At 43.0% G+C, this 23,563-nt stretch overlaps 1 protein-coding gene across 1 annotated transcript in view; it reads right to left on the reverse strand.

The window, feature by feature from the left end:
* LOC126263324 (uncharacterized) overlaps positions 1-23,563 on the reverse strand; it is a 164,298-nt gene that overhangs the window by 65,495 nt on the left and 75,240 nt on the right. Inside the window, exons 5-6 of the mRNA XM_049960413.1 lie at positions 17,000-17,209; positions 6,600-6,759 (exon numbers count right to left, since the gene is read on the reverse strand). Of these exons, the coding sequence (XP_049816370.1) occupies positions 6,600-6,759; positions 17,000-17,209 (370 nt within the window). The remainder of the gene's footprint in view (positions 1-6,599; positions 6,760-16,999; positions 17,210-23,563) is intronic.

Raw genomic sequence — 23,563 nt, forward strand, 5'->3', positions numbered from 1 at the left:
TCAATAAGCAGTACATACTTTTTTTTGAGAGAGGAAGGATTTGCATATCTTGGCTCACTGACAGTTGTTCAGCAACCGTACATTTTGATCTGGCTTGGCAAACATTGGTCTTGACATGATGACTATGACGTTGACTTAACTATTATTGACTGTTATACATTGCTGCCACTACTACTTGATACACATGATGAACATAAAATTTTGACAGAATTGCCTTTACACAGTTAACACTATTCAATTACACAGTAGCACTAATGTGGATGAAAGATGAGTGAGTGTGTTTTGTGTGTTTTCCTTTCCTAATCCTAACCACCTATCTCCTAAATATTATTTTATTTGTTAGTAGTGGCTTGCACTGACACCCATAAATATTATAGGTTTACTGGTATTTGTGTATTGTAATAGTTAATAGGACAATTATCTGATATCATTTGTGTGTTTGTTATGATTTGTATGTTTAGTGTAAAAGCATTGTATGTGTATTCAAACTATTGTTCATGCCTGAACTGTCTGATTAGTGATGGTGCTGCACTTTTCAACATGATGTGTGACATTTAGTCATGTTTAATTTCTGCTGATGAACTGTGTGATCAGTGATTGTAAAAATTATGGACTGTTACTTGTACCTTTTCTACATGATTGGTGCCACTAGGACATGTTTAATTTCTGCTTATAAACTCTGATGAACAGTGTGATCAGTGATACTGAATTTTATGGAACTGCTTCTGCTGAGAAATGTGACTTGTTGCTGTGTGTACCTGCTCAACATTGCTGGGTACCACTGATGGACTGCTTCTACTGAAATGATGTTGCTTCTTGCTGTCTGCACCTGGTCAACATTACTGGGTGCCACTGATGGACTGCTTCTACTGAAATGGTGTTACTTGTTGGTGTCTGCACCTGCTCAACATTGCTGGGTGCCACTGATGGACTGCTTCTACTGAAATGATGTTGCTTCTTGCTGTCTGCACCTGGTCAGCATTACTGGGTGCCACTGATGGACTGCTTCTACTGAAATGGTGTTACTTGTTGGTGTCTGCACCTGCTCAACATTGCTGGGTGCCACTGATGGACTGCTTCTACTGAAATGGTGTTACTTGTTGGTGTCTGCACCTGCTCAACATTGCTGGGTGCCACTGATGGACTGCTTCTACTGAAAAGATGTCACCTGTTGCTGTGTGCACCTGCTCAACATTGCTGGTGCCACTAATGGAACTGCTTATACTGAAATGGTGTTACTTGTTGGTGTCTGCACCTATTCAACATTACTGGGTGCCACTGATGGACTGTTTCTATTGAAAAAATGTTACTTGTTGGTTTTTGCACCTGTTGACCATTGCTGGGTGCTACTGCTGGAACTGTCAACTGCTTATTCTTGAGCTATGGAAAGCGTTTATGTGAATATTTGTATAAACTGATTTTTTGTGTATTACTGGTTGTGAAAAGTTATGAGACTCTTACCTGCACATATTCGTCATTGCTGACGCTATTGATTGAATTGTTTAACCACATAATACTTGTGTAAACTATTATGTAAAGTCACATGTATGAAAGAATTTGTATTGCTTTCTGTATTCTATATAATAGGTTATTGAAAGGTCAGTGCAAAGCCAAAATTTTATCTAGTTATATAATATTTACGTATTAATATTATCTTTTATTTTTGTCTGTATTTTTTTGACGAATTTGGTGGTATTTTCACCACCAATGCTGGCAAAAATACCATCAAATTCTAGCCGTGGAGGAAGGGCATATGAAAGGTGGCTACACTGAGCCACAGCGCCAGAGATCGCTAGAGAGCATTGTTCCGCCGCCTCCACTGGCAGTGATTATTGAGAACTCGTAGTGGGCAGTGCTTTGGGAGAACTCGTGGTAGTCAGTGCTGAGATGTCGTAGTGAGGAGTGTTTGTTGAGATGAGCTAGTAGGCAGTGCTTGCTGAGATGTGATACTGAAAAGTTCTTGTTGAGATGTGGTAATAGCGAGTCGGTGTGGAGATATATTGTAATGATTAGAGTGATTTTGGTCAATATATGAAGGTAACGAAACTTGATTTATTTTTCATTATTTCCATGTTTTAAATAATGCGTCATTACAGGTTCAGTCAACAAAGCATCTGGCTTGTGTTCTTGGATTAGAATGTAATTCTGGTTCTCTTGAGTAATTATGGTATTTTTATTCTCTTTAATTAATTCAGTATAAATGATATTTAAAATTTCTTGTGTTGTTGAAGAAGAACCGTGCCAGATGCGTACGTTGAGTCATACTTCCACACACAGAACAGTTATACCTGTGCTTTGATTTCGTAGGTTTTATAGTTGCTGGGGACTTAATTAATTAATTGTGTTAATGAAAATTTCCATTTCATTCTTTGTTGTTGTTCTAGCAGTCAGATTGCGTAATAATACTAGTCAGGGCCAACCGTTACGAGACTTCGTAACCGAACAGACAGTTACTGAAACAAAAAATTAAAATTATTTTCATTTCATTTAATTAAGCCCCCATGCAATATATCACGAACAACCTGCGTCTTCATGTGTTACCCCTCACGCGACAGTATTGTGGTACCATTTTTTCGTAGGACTGTACTTATCTACTCATGGCACATATCTCTATGAACTGTCAGCGTGATGTTAAGGTACTCTCGTGGCCAGAAAAATGCCCAGATCCTTCCCCAACAGAACGTGTGTGGGACCAGCTCGGACATCAACTCCGTCCCCGTGCCATATCCAGGATATCAGAGACTATTTACAACGGTTGTGACCAAGTTTGCCTCAGGAGAAGATGCTACAGCTTTGTGAGACCTTTCCCAACCGCATCAGAGCATACATCTAGGTTAGAGGTTGTGCGACGCCATGCTGGTAAGTAGGGTCATACGGGCAAGTTCTTTATAACTTCGATTCGCAATCTTTGAAATAATCTCACATACCTTCTCAAACGTGAAGTTTCATTTGATTTCCTCCTTTCCTCCTGGGTCCTTAACTTGTTTTACCAGGCAGGGCACATAATGACGATATGGTAGTCATGTGCCATCTTTGAGTTCCGATTGGTGTACAGGTGCTTTTGCATAGAGCAGTTATACTGGTTTCTAATCTGATGTCATGTCTTCGGAATGGCGTTAGAATAATCTTATTTAACAAATATGTCAACTGTCATAATAATGACATAGCAGGTTATATCAGTGTAATTGAACTGAATGTCTTAACATCAGCAATTGGTGCGGTTTGAGAAACAGTCCACGCCAGCGTGGCTGCTTAGGCGATGTCACTCCTATCGAGCACACCGAGAGAGATAAGCGGGCCTTGTGCATCTACATGTGTTGTTGCTGCAGTTGATGATTATGCATGAGGATGGTTTCCTAATGCCTTGGATGCATCGCTTTCGCCATTTCGAATGGGATAAACAGATGCAACAGTGTTCGTCTTTGATACTCTAGTGTATGATGTTGTACTAAATCAGTTAACTCCAGTATCCGCGCATTTTGCACTTTTATTCAAAGTCTTTCTCCAACTTCCGGTTTTCTTTCGTGTGCGAGCTAGACGTGTCACAAAAATTCGCTTCAAAATTTTACGTTGTAACGTTTTAATTGCGGAGTAAACGTGCTGTACCTATCTTTTTCCTATTATATAAGAGGATACCAAAAAAATTCTATCTAAGGTCGTTGCTGCAGCGTATATTCAACCAAGGGTGACTACAGTGCAGGTATAGAAGCATCGACATGTAGGCAAGGGGACAGTGTGGCCTTCGACGGAAACTTTCTGATCGTCCCTTCAATTTCAATTATTATACAAAAATGTTTGTGTGTCATGATCTAATGCTCACTTTGGAACGTTTACAAGCGCATAATTAAACTTAATTCTTATTATGTAGTTAGCTGTAAGCTAAATTCACGATTTATACAAATTTCGGTAGCAGTGTTCTCATTGCGACGATTGTTCCCTCAGTTTTAAACGCAGGTTGTTGAGAATTTGGGGGCCGGCCGGGGTAGCCGAGCGGTTCTAGGCGCTACAGTTTGGAACCGCGCGACCGCTACGGTCGCAGGTTCGAATCCTGCCTAGGGCATGGATGTGTGTGATGTCCTTAGGTTAGTTAGGTTTAAGTAGTTCTAAGTTCTAGGGGACTGATGACCTCAGATGTTAAGTCCCATAGTGCTCAGAGCCATTTTTTTGAACCATCGAACCGACTTGGGATACCGATTATTCAATACACTTTTTAAATTTCCTTAAAATGCTAAAATTTTATAGGATACCTCGAAGGAAATGGTCTACTGATCCATAAAGAGTGGCGACCCAGAAAACATATTTCGTGTGAAACACAAAAAGCTCTGCGTTTGCACGAAGTAGTTAGTGTTACTTACGTCATAAGGGAGTTAGATGACAGTCCTTAAAGCAAATGGAATATTTCAGTGTGGTGAAACCTTTAAGTTTCAAGGAATAAATTTCTCCACCGAATGCGTAAATGTTTTTTTGCCAACCACTCACATATGCAGAAACGGGCATCGCGACATAATTAGAGAAGTAAGAGCCCGTACGGAAAGATTTAGATGTTTATGTTTCCTTATGGGTAGAGCGTAGAACGTTAGAGATGTACACTATATTATCAAAAGTGTCTGGACACCTCTATGCAGTGCAGAATTGGCAACTAGGCGTCAGGACAGGCTGATCAGCCAGTGTGAAAGGACGCGGGGAATATAGTGTTGTGACCACAGAAGCAGTAACAGCTGAATGGTTCGGTCAGGCGAGCACCGTAACTTCGACTAGTCATTGGTTGCCACCTGAGTGAGAAATCCATCAGGGAAATGCCTACTCTTTCAAAGCTGAGTGTTGGTGACGTGACTGTTAGGGAGAAACGCGAAGGAACAAGCACAGCTAAAGCAAGACCAAGCAAACTTAATGTAATGGCTGACGGCGACGGTCGAGCATTACGGAGGGTGGTTGTAAAAATTGCATAGAATCAGCGGAAGCCACGCGGGGTAGCCGAGCGGTCTCGGGTGTTCTGTCACGGTTCGAGCGGCTCCTCCCGTCGGAGTTTCGGATCCTCCCTCGGGCATGAGTGTGTGTGTGTATGTTGTCCGTAGCGTAAGTTAGTTTAAGTTAGATTAAGTAGTGCGTCAGCTTAGGGACCGATGACATCAGCAGTTTGGTCCCATAAGATATAACCACAAATTTCCAAATCAGCGGAAGGAGTCACTGATGAGTCCCACAGTGTTACCTGCATTACAGCTAGCTCAATGATTGTGCTTAGGGAGTTATGAAGGGAAGGGGTGCAACGGTCGAGCAGCTCCTCACAGGCCACTAATTTCTTTAGTCAGAGCTAAGCGAGGCCGCTGGGCAGTCGATATCTGGAAACGAGTGTTTCGCGGTGATGAATCACGGTATACCCTGTGGCAATCTGATGGAAGGATTTGAATTTGGCGAATGACTGGAAAACGTTTGCTACCATCTTGTGCAGTGCCAACAGCGAAGTACAGAGGAGGTAGTGTTACGGTATGGAGATGTTTCTCGTGGTTAAGTTCAAATGGGTCTGAGCACTGTGGGACTTAACGTCTGAGGTCATCAGTCCCCTAGAGCTTAGAACTACTTAAACCTAACTAACCTAAGGACATCACACACATCCATGCCCCAGGCAGGGCTCGAACCTGCAACCGTAGAGGTCGCGCTGTTCTGAACTGAAGCGTCTACAACCGCTCGGTCACAACTTCCGGCTCGTGTTTAAGTGGTGGTCTCCTTATTGTGCTTACGAAAGCGGAAAATGCGGGATGAGGGGACGGTTTCAATACGATGATTGTATCAGCATGACAATGCACCTTGTTACGTAGCAGCATGTGTCAGGCAATGCTTTGTGGACAACAGCGTTCCTGAAATGGACTTATCTGCGCAGAATCCCGACCTGTACCAAATGAATCACCTTAGGTATGAGTTAAAATGTCGACTTCTCTCCAAACTCCATCGTCAAACATCAGTACCTTCTATGATTACGGCTCTTGAGGAAGAATGGCAGTCATTCCTCCACAGACATTCAGAAACTTCGCTGTAAGTGTCCCCAGCACAGTTCAATCAGCTATACACGTGAAAAGTGCACACACCACATATTACTGCCCGCTCACAGGTGTCCTGGTATTTACGGTCAAATAGGGTAGTTCGCAATCTATACGGCAGATATACCACCAAAGTGGTACTTGCGCGTAACAGGTTGAAAATTTGGGCCTCACGGGAGCCGTGGCCAGGTGACCGAGGCGGTGCCGGCATGGTAGCTCAGCGTTTTCGGTCAGAGGGTTAGCTGTCCTCTGTAATATAAAAACTGAGTGAACGGATCAACGATGAACTTGAACGGGTGTCGTGGGACGTCTGCTCCAACAAATGGAACGAAGAATATGACATTACAAAACAAAAACAAAAAAAAAAAAAAAAAAAAACTTGTCAAGGCAACCATTCTAAGGAAGGAGATTTTATAGTGTAGTTTGAAAGTGATATCTAGCACTAAGTGTGCATTGTAGAGTTGTCATGAAGATGTAGAGCCTGGCTATTTTTTCGTGTGACTCTCGCTTTTGGAGAGTGCTGTTGACAGAGAGGCAGCGCGGCAGCGGCTGCACAGCACGCACCTGCGAGCAGCGCGGGCACTGCGGCCGCCGGCCCCTCGTCCTCGCCCTCGGCGATGGGCATGAGGCAGGGCGCGAACCGCCGCGCCGCCAGCCGGCTCTTGGACAGCGACACCACCTCCCGCAGCTTCGACAGGAACTCCAGCGCCGCCAGCGGTGGCGACTGCAACAACACGACACGTCACGTTAGTTCCGTGTCAGGACCGTATAACAACCTGCAAGCTTCCTAGCTAACGAGAGGACCGTACGAACTTCTCACCGAATTCGTTCATATTGACAGGATATGTAAGGCACCGTTTTCGAGAAAATCGAGTTTGAAAACTTTACGCGTACTTATATACGAGGGTGAGTCAAATGAAAACCTTAAATATTTTTTTAAATATTATTTATTGTGCAGAAGTGGTACAAAGCTGTATCACTTTCCAACATAATCTCCCCCACACTCAATGCAAGTCCTCCAGCAGTTACAAATAGTATAAATTCCTTTGGAAAAAAATTCTTTTGTTAGTCCGCGCAACCACTCATGCACCGCGTGGCGTACATCTTGATCAAAACAGAGCTTCTTTCTTCCCATTGCGTCTTCGAGTGGTCCAAACATATGGAAATCACTTGGTGATGAGGAATGGCGCCTTTCCTTCTCGCTTTGTTTGTTTCCGGTTGGTGGAAGTGAACCCAGGTTTCGTCCCCCCAGTAACTATTCTTGCAAGGAAGCTATCACCTTCTCTTTCGAAGCACCGAAGAAGCCCTTCACAAGCATCAACACATCGTTCTCTCATTTCAGGAGTCAGCTGCCGTGGCACCCATCTTGCACACACTTTGTGGAACTGTATCACATCATGCACAATGTGGTGTGCTGACCCATGACTAATCTGTAAACATGCTGCAATGTCATTCAGTGTCACTCGGCGGTTTTCCTTCACTATGGTTTCAACTGCTGCAATGTTCTGTGGAGTCATAACTCGTTGTGCCTGACCGGGACGAGGAGCATCTCCCACTTGAAGTCACACCATTTGCGAACTTCCTACTCTATTCGTACACTTGTTGCTGTAACAAACATGCATCACCGTACTGAACCTTCATTCGTCGATGAATTTCAATAGGTTTCACACCTTCACTACGAAAAAACTGAATAACAGAACGCTGTTCTTCCCTAGTGCAAGTCGCAAGTGGGGCAGCCATCTTTATACTGATATTGTGAAGGTATGTGTGCATCTGCACTATGCTGCCACCTACAGGCCATTTTGCACGCTGTTTGTAGCACGCTTACCAACTTACAGGATAACGGCGCGAAATTTCAATTCGTTATTACAAATTTAAGGTTTTCATTTGACTCACCCTCGTACTTTGTATGGTCAAAAGCATTCAGCAAGTATGCTCATAGTTCCATAAACGAGAGGTTATTGGATCGATTCTCGCTGCTGGTATTTTTTTTTCCATTCCCACATAATCATAACAAATGGTATGCTTCGTACGCCACGAAATTGTAAGATGAACGAGAACCTTTTATGAATGTAAATCAAGTTTGGTTTCCAAATAAATGCGTTGAAAAGACCATGCACATTCAAAAATTCGGCATTCATTACGTTTGCTGTATGTAGTAATAATTATTGTTTTCTATATTTCTACGTTCACTATCATCCTGATTCATGTGCTGTTCCGCACGTTACACATTATACTTGTCACAAATGTAGATAAAAATAAATAAATAAGAAAAATGACTATACTGATATAACTGAACCTCCTTAAGAAAAAAATGTTATTTTTTCAGGATAAAGTTTACGAAATAATAAATATTGACAATTTGCACAGTCATAATAAGTATGTTGTTAGAATTACGCGCGAATGAAGAAAAGGCACCGGCAGCGAGATTAGATCCAGATACGTTGCGACTATGAAACTAAATGTTTACTCACTCGACTGCAACTCCTTGAACACTAGCGACTATACAAAGTTTATAAGTACGCCTAATATTTAGAACTATTTTCTCGAAAACGGTCGAGGGTTGCGTCTTCCTGTTTACATACGTTGAAGTTCTAGTCGTACACTAAACACCCTGTTATCATGAATCAAATCGATGAGGGGAAGTTCGTTCGGTCCCATTGTAAGTACAAAATCGCCTGCTTCAATTCATATATTTGAGGAGCTAGAAGTTCAAATGTTTCAAATGGCTCTGAGCACTATTGGACTTAACTTCTGAGGTCATCAGTCCCCTAGAACTTAGAACTACTTAAACCTAACGAACCTAAGGACATCACACACATCCATGCCCGAGGCATGATTCGAACCTGCGACCGTATCGGTCGCGCGGTTCCAGACTGTAGCTCCTAGAACCGCTCGGCCACCCCGGCCGGCTGAGGAACTAGAAGGCAGACCTCCTTCTGATGTGAAAATAAATTATTAGATATTCGATGTCCTCGTGGCGTCTTTGAAGCGCTAGGCACAAGAAACCCTTACTCAAAAAAGAGATTTCCTCTATTGAGAAATCAAACTATTAACAAATGTGTCTTCGTATCACCCGTTATAAACAACATCTCAGAAACTAGTTTGGAGAAATCACCCTATAACGTACTACATCTACATCTGGATTTGTATTCCACAGCCACCTTAAGGTTCGCGGTGGAGAGTGCTTTTACTGCCCCTCTTGCCTGTTCGATTCGCGAAATGATTGTCGATAAACCTTACCATGAGTTCTAATTTATCCAATTTTTTAGATTTGATCGTTTCGCGAGAGGAATGTGGGAGGAAGTAACATATTTTTCGACTCTTCGTGGAATGTACGCTTTCGGAATTTCAACGATAAACATCTCCGTGACGCACAATGTGTCCCTTGTGGCAACTGCTGTTTCTTGAGCATCTCCTTAACGCTCTCTCGCCGATTAAGCTATCGCATGACGAAATGCGCCTTTTTTCCTTGGATCTTCTCCATCTTTTCTGTTATCCCTATCTGGTAAAGGTCCCAGACCGATGAGTAATACTCAAGAATCGACCGAAAATGTTTTTTGTAACCCACATCTTTTTTGCTTGAATTACGAGGGGCATTCAATAAATAATGCAACACATTTTTTACTTGGCAAATTTCGGTTGAAAAAATGCAGTATTTGTTGTGTGACATCGTGAAATATTTCCACTTTAGCCTCTATAGTTTTTGAAGCTGGGATAGGTGGCGGCGCTATACGTACCCGTCAAAATGTCGTCTGTAACGGAAGTGCGTGCCACGCAGAGAGCTGTAATTGAGTTTCTTCTGACGAAAAACAGAGCACCGGAGATATTTATAGCAATGGCGTCTGACATCATCGTAACGAGGTCACAGAAAAATGTCTGATCTCCGCATGCCACCTGGCCGTATACAGCTGTGACTCCTGCAGTGTTCTAACATGCGGACACTCTCATTCGAAGTGATCGACAGATCACAATCAGACGCCTCGCTGTACCACTGGACGTCTCTGTTGGTAGTGCTGACACACTGGTCCAGCAGTTGACGTACTCAAAGGTGAGTGCCCGCGGAGTTCCTCGCCAACTAACAGGAGACCGTAACGATCAACCAAGAACCATCTGGTCTTAAGTACTTGCGCGTTACGAGGCTGATCGTGACAATTTTTTGTCAGACGCCGTCACAGGCAATGAAACGTGTGTTCATAATCGAACCGAGAACAAAACAGCAATCCATCGAGTGGCACCGCACAACGTCTCTTGGGGAAAAAAAATTCAAAGCCGCACCCTCGGCTGGTAGTCATGACGGCTGTCTTCTGCGACTCTGAAGGGGCTACTCTGTTTGATGTCCTCCCTCATCGTACACCGATTCTCTCTGATGTGTATTGCGCTACCATCAGGAAATTGAAGAAATGACTTGAGCATATCCGTCGCCGTAAAAATGAAAACCAACTTCTCCTTCATGACAACACAAGGCATCACACAAGTGTGAGTACCAGAGAGGAGCTCACAAAACTTCATTGGACTGTTCTTCATTATACGCTCTACAGCCCGGATCTCGCACCTTCAAATATTCATCTGTTTGGACCAATGAAGATTGCACTCTGCCAGAAGCAATACGTGGATGATGATGAGGTTACTGATGCAGCAAAACGACGTTCACTCCGACGTCGACCAGTACGGTGGTACCAAGCAGGCATAAAGGTCCTCCTAACAAGGTGACGTAAGGCCGTCGCATTGAACGGAGATTATGTTCAAAAATAGGGTTTTGTAGCCAAAAGAGGGGGAATAATATGGTGTATTGGAATCCTGGATAAAACCAACCTGCTTTCAGAAAAATGTGTAGCATTACTTATTAAATATCCCCCATATATTTGCTTAAGGTTCTCCCAGTGAAACCCAGCCTCACGTGTGGTTTTTTCTACAGTTTTCCATGTGGTTGTTCCACTTTGACGTTTCGAATGCTTATTCCTAGGTATTTTATTGTAAATACTGTTTCTAACGATTCATCGCAAGTAATGTAATCGAACAGGAGTGGCTCTGCTCACCTGTCTATGTGTAATACGTTACATTTATTTACGTTTCCGAGTCAACTTCCAGCCACAGCACCAGTCGTTGATCTTCTGCAGGTCTTCTGACGTTGCAGCCTTCTTCTAAATAACAGCATCGTCAGCGAATAGCCTTACGCAATCCCCATTGTTATTCAGTAACGGCTCTATCACATTCCGTTGGAGTACAGTTGAAACTACTTTTAAATTTGTCGATTGTATTCAATTAATAACGACATGTTGAATTCTGTCTACAAGGAAGACCTGAAGCCAGCCACAAGCTTGGTTCGATAGTCGGTGAGCTCGTATTTTGTTCAGTAAGCGACAGTGCAGCAATGCATCGAAGTGCTTGACTGAAGTGAAGAAACGCAGCATCAATTAGCACGCCGTTGCCTAGCGCTCCGGACCTCGTGGACGAGCACAGCAAGCGGAGTTTCGCAATATCTGCGTTTGCGATATCCATGTTGATTTTTATACAGCAAATTTTCGTTTTCCAAAAACCTTATAATTCGTGAGCATGAAACATATACTAATAACAAAACTGCAAAATTGCCGTGTCTGTCTGTTTGAACACCTAATTGCCAAACTATTAGACGAATAATCATGAGGTTTTCACAGGTACCTTGAAATTAGCTTCGGACAACGTATAGGTTTTTTTCATCGAAATCGGATCACGAAAGAGAAGATGTCGTGATTTAAAGTTTCAGGAGTCTGCTAAGTTTATGAGGAGAACACGGCAAGTGCCATAACGTGATTACCCAGAAACGTCGCTCAGTGGAGGAGGACCCACAGTACGCGAAGGTAACGACTGTCAAAGTTTTCAACGTAATTTAGATGCGTTTTAGCGCCCTACGACCTCAGCGCAATTGTTGACGTAGAGGTTTGCTGCGGTCTCTCACTTTTTACGCCCGTTTTGTAAACACGATTGTTGTTTTCATTTATTTTATTTTTTCTTTTATCAATCCATGTCCGTAGAAGATTACTACGCGAATGTTTCTTATTCATTAGGGGGAAACAAGGGCTTTGTTTTACTTATAATTGTAAAATTACAAATGGATTTCACAATAATGGTCATACATTTAATATATAATGTATATGTGTGTGTGTGTGTTAAGATTTTGAACATGGCTGCGCTACAGAAACTGTGCATTTAATTCTGATGTCAGTTCATAATTCTTATATTTTATTTTCATTTTTATTCTTCAGGAAGATTCGCTGCATCCTCCTCGGATGATATTAATCGTAGAAGTATTCGAAATATAGAAATTCCGAACACCAAGACCATTGCGCGAAGGCAGGATGGCCAGAGCGATATTTCTTCGTATGGAGCTCACTCGGGAAAGAAACGTCGTTAAAATTGGTGAAGATTTCAATCATTGGCATTAATTTCACGGCAAACCTCGCATAACTGATAACTTTTTCGAAAACTGGCGCTTCCAGTTGAGTATGCATCAGATACACCTCAGCAGTTTCAACAAAAACAACTGAAAATAATTTTTCGAGTCAGCAACTGATTTTTCTTTTTCTTTTCATTTTTACTCGTAATTCATTCATCAGACATACAGTTAGTAGACGAATATGGACAACGTTATTTCAAAATACATTTGAAAACGTTTGTGCACTAATATACCACGAAGATAGGTAGACAAATGAAAAACAAAATAAGAATAGTAGTAGGGTTTCGAATACGGGACCCAAAGGCGCCAAGCCGCGACCCTAACCATTTTGCCACCTCTTCGGTTGAACTATTTACTTGCTAAAAGGTACAGAACATACCTCGAAAACTTTGATCACCGTTTTCTGAGGAACGGTCGAATATCTACGGATAAACCGAGACAGGGGCTCGCTTATTTTAAGTCATCTTCCATTAAGCTAAGTTTCTGGGAAATAATGTTACGGCATTTGCCATGTTCTCCTCGTCGGGGGTTCAGATGTTTACCTTAGTGAAGGCGTAGCACACCAAAGAAACAATCGAGGGCGCTGTTAGGTTTTATTAGCTCAGTGATAGAAATATTTTCGGAAATTTATGTCAGTAACAGAAGCAAGCGCTGCAATCGTATCTTTACAAATACAAATTAACAATGAACATACTTGGCTAGGATATACGAATATAATGATTTCGCTTTATGTATTAAAAAGCTTAACGAAAGTGCGTTGCTTCTTTCGATACGTTTCGTTTGTATTTGACTTCTTAGCTAAGGAAACGAATTTGTTGACGACGTGATGCTAGAAGGATCCATTTTTTACCAACTTAGGTGCGGAACTCTAAAAAGCGAGGGTTTTTAAGGCACACTTTAACCTTAGTTGCGAAGCACGGGCGTATGACTGGTGTTCCATAATTTTAGAAAACATTAACATCGGTAATTTCGAGCTATATTTGTGTGATCCAACGAACATTGTTGAAAGCGGAAACCAACTGTGCTTTTTCCAAACACTAGGTACCCTTCCGTTCTAGTGGCCCACGATAACCTACCGCTTGAATGACAGCAAGTTCTTTAGCATAATTCCTATCGTATCTCATGGTGATCACATCCGGTCCATACACTTCACCACAAATCAGCGTTTGAGTTGATTTTCTATTCTACCAGCGCTTATCTCAGTGTCTGACATTTCATCGTTCATGCGATGACGGTTTCAGGGTCACCTCATGAAATCATCTGAAGATGAACCTGAAAAGGTTCGAAAACCGGTTCATGGAATAAAACATAATTATTCAATAAAGTGACTGGTTGCAGTTTTGTACAACTTATTTACACTCTGTGATTAATTTTGTTGATATATTATCGTAAACACTAGAATACTTAGATTTGAGGGATTTTATGATGGATGCTACTTCTGTGGGAGATGTGAATGACATTTCCATTTTACTGAAGTTATTTGTAAAGATTGGTCTCACATATTGCATTGCACTGTTTACCAGACCTGATAATCACAAGCTGTCAGTAACAGAAACAAAGTACTTGTTTAAGAGGTTTGCAACACTACATGCACTTTTTACCAATGTATCATTTGGTTTTACAGCTGTCTGTTCCTCTTCCTTTATTGTCCCATCTGTCTCTGTCTTCACTATATCCCTCATAGTTTTCATTTTGTGACCTGGTGTGATTATCTTTTCTCCTAATAAAGATTTCTGAATTATTTGCTTCAATGTTTTGCTAACCTCAGAGCTGTTCCTGGATAGTAGATACAGTCCGTCCCACATGATATTTTTATTTTGTTGCCATATGAAATTAGCTTTTTCTCATAATAAAGCTGCTTAGATTTCTGGATTATTTGCTTAAATATGTTGCAGTATTCTTTGTAATGCATTACAATGCTAGCATCAGAGCTGTTCCTATATAGTAGATACAGTCTCCTTTTTGTCCCACATGATATCTTTATTCCTTGTTAATCCATGGTTTATTTTTAGACTTCTGCTTGATTTGAGTTACCTTTAGGGAGAAACAATTTTCAAAAAGGAAGTAACTTTATAAATGAATGCTTTGTATTTTCCATTTGAGTCAGAGTATTGTAAACATCTATCCAGTTCACATCTTTGGGCAGTCTTCTAAACTTCTCAATTTTTGATTGATTTATTACCTTCCTGTACTCAGATTTAATAGATTTTTTATCCTAACAAGTTTCAACATTTAACACAAGATTCTGCATGTGTTGATCAGATGGCCCATTTACTGTTGGTTTTGTGATACGGCTTTTTTGCCATAGATTTGCTTACAAAGATATTATAAATAGCAGCCTCAGAGCGTTTACATACCTAGCTGCAAAGTTCACAGTAGGAATTCAATTGAATAACAGTGTTACTGACTGCAATAATTTTTCACTGACGAAACTTTTCAATAAATCCACATTAAAATCACCAGCAACCACTATTTCTTTGTTTTTCACTGTGAGGTGGAACGACAGACCTTCCAGATTTTTTATGAAGAGGTTAAAGTTTCCTGAAGGCGCTCCGTATATACTTACTATTATAACGGACTTATTATGAAATACTACTTCTGTTGCTCAAGCTTCTGAGTGCTGCTCTGAGCAAAATTTATTAATATCACTATTCTTGAAATCAAAGCAGTTTCTGACAAAAATGGCAACTCCTCCGTTTCCATATTTTCTTTTCAGAAGTAAGAAGCTAACTTGAATCCTGTAACATTTAACATACCTACACCATATGACTCCTCCGCTCCTGTTAGCCCTCCATAGAACTCAAACATAATAATATGTCGGAAATGTTTCGATTTGTCTCTTGGAAAATCATTTTATAGCGTCCATAACTCCACTCATTATCACCAAACGACAAAACGATTATACGTAAACTCAAATACACTAGTGGCCATTAAAATTGCTACACCGAGAAGAAATGCACACGATAAACGGGTATTCATTGGACAAATATATTATACTAGAACTGACATGTGATTACATTTTCACGCAATTTGGGTGCATAGATCCTGAGAAATCACTACCCAGAACAACCATCTCTGGCCGTAATAACGACCTTGATACGCCTGGGCATTGAGTCAAAACAGAGCTTGGATGGCGTGTACAGGTACAGCTGCCCATGCAGCTTCAACACGATACCACATTTCATCAAGAGTAGTGACTGGCGTATTGTGACGAGCCAGTTGCTCGGCCACCATTGACCAGACGTTTTTAGTTGGTGAGAGGTCTGGAGAATGTGCTGGCCAGGGCATCAGTCTAACATTTTCTGTATCCAGAAAGGCACGTACAGGACCTGCAACATGCGACCGTGCATTATCCTGCTGAAATGTAGGGTTTCGAATGAAGGGTAGAGCCACGGGTCGTAACACATCTGGAATGTAACATCCACTGTTCAAAGTGCCGTCAATGCGAACAAGAGGTGACCGAGACGTGTAACCAATGGCACCCCATACCATCACGCCGGGTGATACGCCAGTATGGCGATGACGAATACACGCTTTCAATGTGCGTTCACCGCGATGTCGCCTGGATTCATCCAAAAAAATGACGTTTTGCCATTCGTGCACCCAGGTTCGTCGTTGAGTACACCATCGCAGGCGCACCTGTCTGTGATTCAGCGTCAAGGGTAACTGCAGCCATGGTGTCCGAGCTGATAGTCCATGCCGCTGCAAACGTCGCCGAACTGTTCGTGCAGATGGTTGTTGTCTTGGAAACGTCCCCATCTGTTGACTCAGGGATCGGGACGTGGCTGCACGATCCGTTACAGCCATGCGGATAAGATGCCTGTCATCTCGACTGCTAGTGATTCGAGGCCTTTGGGATCCAGCACGGCGTCCCGTATTACCCTCCTGAACCCACCGATTCCATATTGTGCTAACAGTCATTGGATCTCGACCAACGCGAGCAGCAATGTCGCGATTTGATAAACCGCAATCGCGATAGGCTACAATCCGCCCTTGTAAAAGTCGGAAATGTGATGGTACGCATTTCTCCTCCTTACACGAGGCATCACAACAACGTTTCACCAGGCAACGCCCGTCAACTGCTGTTAATGTATGAGAAATCGATTGGAAACTTTCCTCATGTCAGCACGTTGTAGGTGTCGCCACTGGCTCCAACCTTGTGGGAATGCTCTGAAAAGCTAATCATTTGCATATCACAGCATCTTCTTCCTGTCGGTTAAATTTCGCGTCTGTTGCAAGTCATCTTCGTGGTGTAGCAATTTTAATGGCCAGTAGTGTATCAATATTGAATTACAAACAAAGAATGACAATCGATAAATAAACCCATAACGACCGGAATACTGACATGAAAAACAAAAACGATACGAAATTATGGACCAACGTAATAGATGCAAAAGATTTAAGAAGCACCTCACATTACAAAGAAGAGGAAAATCTGTGGGTCGCCGACCTTGAGCATGTCCGGCTCGAAGAAGACGGGGTTGAAGTAGAGCCTGCGGCGGTGGTGGTGCGCCTGCAGCGGCCTGACGGCGGCCGGCGGCCCACGGCCCTGCATCTCCGCCCCCACGGGAGGCTGCCGCGCGTCTCCACCGCCCCCGCCGCCTCCGCCGGATCCGATCAGCGCAAGGTCTGCCGTCTCGACGATCTGCAGCGCCTCCTCCGGCAGGCACTCGCTGGCACCGCTACTGGCGCCGGACACCAGCAGGCAGCCGGCAGGTTCCAGCAGCGCCGCCTCCACCTGTAGTCCAGTAGACAACACATCAACTGAGCCCTGCCTCCGTAAATATTACCGTAATACTAGATAGTGAGTGCCAACGGCCTTGCCGCAGTGGTAACACCGGTTCCCGTCGGATCACCGAAGCGCTGTCGGGCTGGGATAACACTTGGATGGGTGACCACGGGACCTGCCTAGCGCTGTTGGCAAGCGGAGTGCACTCAGCCCTTTCGAGGCAAACTGAAGAGCTACTTGACTGAGAAGTAGCACCTCCGGTCTTGTAAACTAACATACCACCGGGAGAGCGGTGTGCTGATCACATGCCCTTCCATATCCGCAGCAATTGACGCCTGTGGTCTGAGGATGACACGGCGGCCGGTCGGTACCGTTGGGCCTTCTGAGGCCTGTTAGGACGGAGATAGTAAGTGTTACACGTTATTACACATTGTAAACATATACAGCAAGGCATAGGCCGTTTAGTGATACTAACAACTTAAGTAAAAAAAGAGAGGGAGGATTATAGGTTAACGTCCCGTCAAATGGTTCAAATGGCTCTGAGCACTATGAGACTTAACTTCTTAGGTCATCAGTCCCATAGAACTTAGAACTACTTAAACCTAACTAACCTAAGGACGTCACACACATCCATGCCCGAGGCAGGATTCGAACCTGCGACCGTATCGGTAGCGTGGTTCTAGACAGTAGCGCCTAGAACCGCTCGGCCACACCGGCCGGCAAAGTCCCGTCAACGAAGACTCATTAGAGACCTGTAGACAGAGTAGAATCTTAGTTAGGGAAAGGATGAGAATGGAAGTCGGCCTTACTGTTGAAAAGAAACCATCCAGGAATCCTTAAGAATTTTAGTGAAATCGCGGAAATCACAAATCAGGATAATTGGACGGAGATTTGAACCGTCATCCTCCAGAACACGAGTCCATTCTGCTACCCAATATGCTACCTCGGCCGGCTTAGTGTATTTCGATAATCTTAGTCGTAACTACGTACTAAGCTATTGTCATAAGCGACGTAATTGTAACTAGCATAACACAGCTTAACATGTACATCTTGTAAGTGACTGAGACTTCAAAAGGTCTCTGGAACCATAAAGTTTGATTAGACAGCTCAGTACTATCCTCAGCTTGTTGAACCTGAAATACACCTACAATGAGTTAAAATTTTTTACAAGAGCAGTATCACGACTTACTCTACTACCTAGGCAGCAGGTTAAAACTCAGTACCAACCAATAAATGGAAAAAACAGTCTAGTGCACCCTGTGTAGAGGAGGCGGATTCCTTCCAGGTGTTATGTTACTCTTCCCATCTTCCCCCTCCATTTCTTTACTAATTCTTTCATAATGTTATTTTTATGACATGTACACAGTATCAAATATCTTGAGTATTAACTTTGGGCGTATCTAACATAATTTCATTATCTGTTACATTTATTTGGTTAATTGGAACACGTTCGATTTCTTAGAAACTATGCTAATTACAAAACAGCAGTGATCTGAAACTTCGTTATCATTGTTCATATGTATACATATACTCAATTGCTATCTTTCAGGTAAAGTACATCAAAAGTATGTACATTGATCAGCCAGAACATTATGACCCTGGACCTACTATCGATACAAATCCGTCCAGAAGACAGCAGCGTCACCTCGCAGGGAATGACTGCTAGTCAGACACGCGCACGGTGCTTGTAGTATCAGTGAGCCTGCTGTCCGCGTGTAGAATGGGAAAGACGTACGATGTATCTCAGTCTGACCGGGGGCATACTGCGGTGGCCCGGAAGCTCGGCACGAGCATTTCGGAAACTGCACGACTTTTCGAGTTTTCGAGGGGTGTTGTGATGAGTGCATCCAGCACGTGACGAAACCAAGTTGAAACCACGTCTAGACGTCTTGGAGTTTGGCGGTCACCCCTCATTACACATGTCATACTTCATGGGCTGGGCAGGCTGGTAAAACAGGACAGGGGACGAACTGCGGCGGAACTAACATCAGACTTTAATCCTGGGCAGAGTACAAGTGTGTCTGAACACAAAGTGCAACGAACACTCCAGCCGACGACTCATGCATGTACCAATGATAACACCACTACATCAGTGACTACGACTGAAATGGTCACATGACTATCGGCATTGGACATTGTCGCAGTGGTAGAGCTTAGCATGGTCTGATGAATCCCGATACTTTCTTCCATCATGCCGATGGGAGGGCGCGAATCCGTCGTCTTCCAGGGGTACAATTCCTTGACATCTGTATTGTGGGACGGAGACAAGCTGGTGGCGGCTCCATTATGCTCTGGGAACATTCACATGGGTGTCCGTAGGCCCGGTGGAGCTCGTGCAGGGCAGCATGACGGGCAAGGAGTATCGTACACTGGTTGCAGACAACACATACCCCTTCATGATGATCATGTTTCCCGACGGACGTGGCAGATTTCAACAAGATAATGCGCCGTGCCAGAAGGCCAGAAGTGTGATAGAGCAGTTCGAGGAACACAGTAGTGAGTTCCAATTGATTTGCTGGTCCCCCAACTAGCCAGATGTGAACCCGAACGAACACATCTGAGATGTGACTGAATGTGACGTCAGAGCTCATTGTCCCCCTCCACGGAATGTACAGAAATTAGGTGACTTATGTGTGCAGACGTGGTACCAACTCCCTCCAGCGACCTACCGTGGTCTGACTGCTTCCATGACACGACGCGCTGCTGCTGTTAGCCGTGCCAAAAGTGGACATGTCGGCCATTGTGTACGTGGTCAAATGTTCCGGCTGATCAGTGTATAATAAGTGAAATATCTGTGGAGCTAATGCTGGAAACGCGTTAGCAACATTTGCAATCATTTAGTTTCAGACTAATTAACATACTTAACTAAAACATTGTACTGAATCAAAATACCACATTTCGGCAATCTAGACAGTGTAATTCAACAGTTGTATCTAAAAGTTCACATTCAGAAGAAACCTTCCCCACTATTCAATTAATCAAGAATGTATATTTTTAATTGTAACTTGTAAAACTCCAGCGAACAATAATAGATACATGTAATTTTATAAAAGAGAGGCTCATAAAAGAGGGACTTATAAAAAAACGACTGTTGGAAGCCAAGGCAGTCAGTCCGCAGGAAGTTATGATAAGAGCAATATCTGTGCCCGAAATTACTGCACAATGTATGCGGACTAATTATTACAAACCACAAGTCGTAAAAGATGCAGAGTTTTATCTAAATTTGGTTTTGGAGAGTTAACACAGTGAATATTTTTCATTGATTGACTGTGAAATCCTAATTAATTTTATGAACTGTGTTAATCTTCAGTAATGCGTTTTGCAAACTGTGGCAGGATGATTGGACTGTGAACGGTGTTATTTCCAAATTATACCTACTGTGCACATCGGTTTCGTTTCGATATGACTATATGCTTGGAAGGACAGTAAATTAGCGAATGTGTTAATGATTCACTTACCACACGTTAGTTATTGTCAATCAGTTTGTCTCTGTTAGGTTACTACAGTCAGGTAATCACATTGCAGGACATTAACAGAGTGTAGTATGTGGCTTACGCTTTATCTGTGCGTAACTTATAAGGAATGAGACTCTATCCGGTCATAAGCCGTCGGTTACTTAATATCAAAGTGCCATTAAAGTTTTTTGGGCTGTAAACCTGGTTTGGAATCATTTTAAAGAGCATACTTTCGCCAATTACGTTTCAGCCAGCTTCAATGGAGGCGCAACTACCGGAGGCATATTTGCATAGGTAAATAGATAAAGTCACAATCCCTGACAAAGGATTTTAGATATTTTGAGAGAATGTGGTCCATATAATGTGTATTTATGTATAATTAAAAAGATTATGGCGCAGAGTTACAACTGAACGTCTGAACATGTTTACTTTCAATGTGACAAGTATTCTGAATTTAGACATAGACAGGACATAAGACTAAACAGTGTGTGTGTATTATATAGAAAAGTGGCAGCAGCTTAACACTCTAACTAACAGTAAATATAAAGCTGAACAAGGTAATCACAAATGTACAAGAAGTATCCAGCACGAAAGATAATTGTCTCAATCAAAACAGGTCATTTCGTATGGCTGAACCAAAAAGAACAATAGGAAGTGTGACAAGATCAAGACGTTGCCTTTCAAACAATTCGTACTTAGGGGAAGAGCGGAGACAAATATTTACTGACAGAACATGGGGTTTGTCTCATTCAGAGGGTGGTGTCGAGTGTCTAGTCCCATGTGCTCGCCAGCCGTTCCAGGATAAATTTATCCTATCGATTTCAATGAGCGTGCGATGTTGAATACTGGCAACGTGCCACTTTGGAACTTATGAGGCACTTTGTGGGTTTGTTGGCATCAATGTGTCGCCAAGAAATCACCGCTTCCAGGATTCGGGGTGGTGCGCCGGCCTCGGACCGAACCCACTCGGCGGATTAATGACAGAGCTGGTGTCACAGCCAGCCTGGATGCGATTTGTAGGCGGTTTCCCACATCCGCCTCAGTTACGCGATTCGCAAATACTTTCGAAAAAGTTCTCACACTTTCAAGTAGGATAATATTAAATGCAAACAGATAGTAAAGCAGATGCCAGACAGATTCATTGGAAGGATCCTAAGGAAATGCAATCCGAAAACAAAGGAAATAGGTTACAGTACACTTGTTCGCCCACTGCTTGAATATTGCTCACCATTGTGGTATCCGTACCAGATAGGGTTGATAGAGAAGATCCAACGGAGAGCAGTGCGCTTCGTTACAGGATCATTTAGTAATCGCGAAAGTGTTACGGAGATAATAGATAAACTCCAATGGAAGACTTTGCAGGAGAGACGCTCAGTAGCTCGGTATGGGAATTTGTTGAAGTTTCGAGAACATACCTTCACCGAGGAGTCAAGCAGTATGTTGCTCCCTCCTACGTATATCTCACGAAGAGACCATGAGGATAAAATCAGAGAGATTAGAGCCCACAAAGAGGCATACCGACAATCTTACTTTCCACGAACAATACGAGACTGGAATAGAAGGGAGAACCGATAGAGGTTCTCAAAGTACCCTCCGCCTCACACCGTCAGGTGGCTTGCGGAGTATGGATGTAGATGTAGATGTAGATAGCGTTGTTGTTGTGGTCTTCAGTCCGGAGATTGGTCTGATGCAGCTCTCCATGCTACTCTATCCTGTGCAAGCTTCTTCATCACCCAGTACCTACTGCAACCTACATCCTTCTGAATCTGCTTAGTGTATTCATCTCTTGGTCTCCCTCTACGATTTTTACCCTCCATGCTACCCTCCAATACCAAACTGGTGATCCCTTGATGCCTCAGAACGTGTCCTACCAACCGATCTCTTCTTCTAGTCAAGTTATGCCACAAATCCCTTTTCTCCCCAATTATTGTGTACAATGCAGAAATTACGTCTTTTAAGGTTGTGCCGGAGGGGGAGGGGGGGTGGGTGGGAGATAGGAAGGGTATCCGGCGGTCACCATCCACTGCTAACATTGACAAACCCAGATTAACATGCCGAGCCCGCGAAGAGACGATAAGGCCAGAAAGAAGAAGAAAATGAGAGAATTTCAGTGGAAGTCTCATAGTAATGTAGTTTGCAGTCATCGTGGGTACTGACGGTTCGCATATTTGAGTTTACTATAGACTGAATGTCGGAGTATTTAACAGCTTCAGGAATATAGAGTCATAATTGCTATATAACATTGCACGTCTACTTAAAGTGATGTTAAACAAAAATTGATTTTTAGTTCAAAGTAGTTAAACAGTGAGGTCTTACGACAGATATTCCGCTGTAATTAAAACATTCAGCATTTCGTAATGATTTTACTAATTAATTAGTTTCATTGTTGTTAGAGTTAAAGTTGTTATTATGCTATCTGCATTAGGTAACAAGACTGCAGGTTTAGTTTGTAACAACAATAAACACGTAGTTTAGCCGCCAGGGTAGCCGAGAGTGCTAATGCGGTGCTTCCTGGACTCGAGTAGGCGCGCCGGCCCCGGATCAAATCCGCCCGGCGGATTAACGACGAGGGCCGGTATGCCGGCCAACCTGGATGTGGTTTTTAGGCGGTTTTCCACATCCTGCTAGGTGAATACCTGGCTGATCCCCACGTTCCGCCTCAGTTACACGACTCGCAGACCTCTGAAAACGTTCGCACTATTCCAGGGCTTACACTAGTCACAGATAGCTGGGGTACATTAATTCCATCCCTGTGGGTTCAGGGGTGGTGGAAGGAAGGGCATCCGGCCACCCTCTGCAGCTAACACTGCCACATCAATAGTAACCCGGCCGATACCGCGTTGCAGCGTGACAAAGGCCGCAAGAAAGAAAGAAAGAATAATAAATATATAGTTTAACACCTCGCAAG

The sequence above is a fragment of the Schistocerca nitens genome, chromosome 6 (assembly GCF_023898315.1).
Source record: "Schistocerca nitens isolate TAMUIC-IGC-003100 chromosome 6, iqSchNite1.1, whole genome shotgun sequence".
Lineage (NCBI taxonomy): Eukaryota > Metazoa > Arthropoda > Insecta > Orthoptera > Acrididae > Schistocerca > Schistocerca nitens.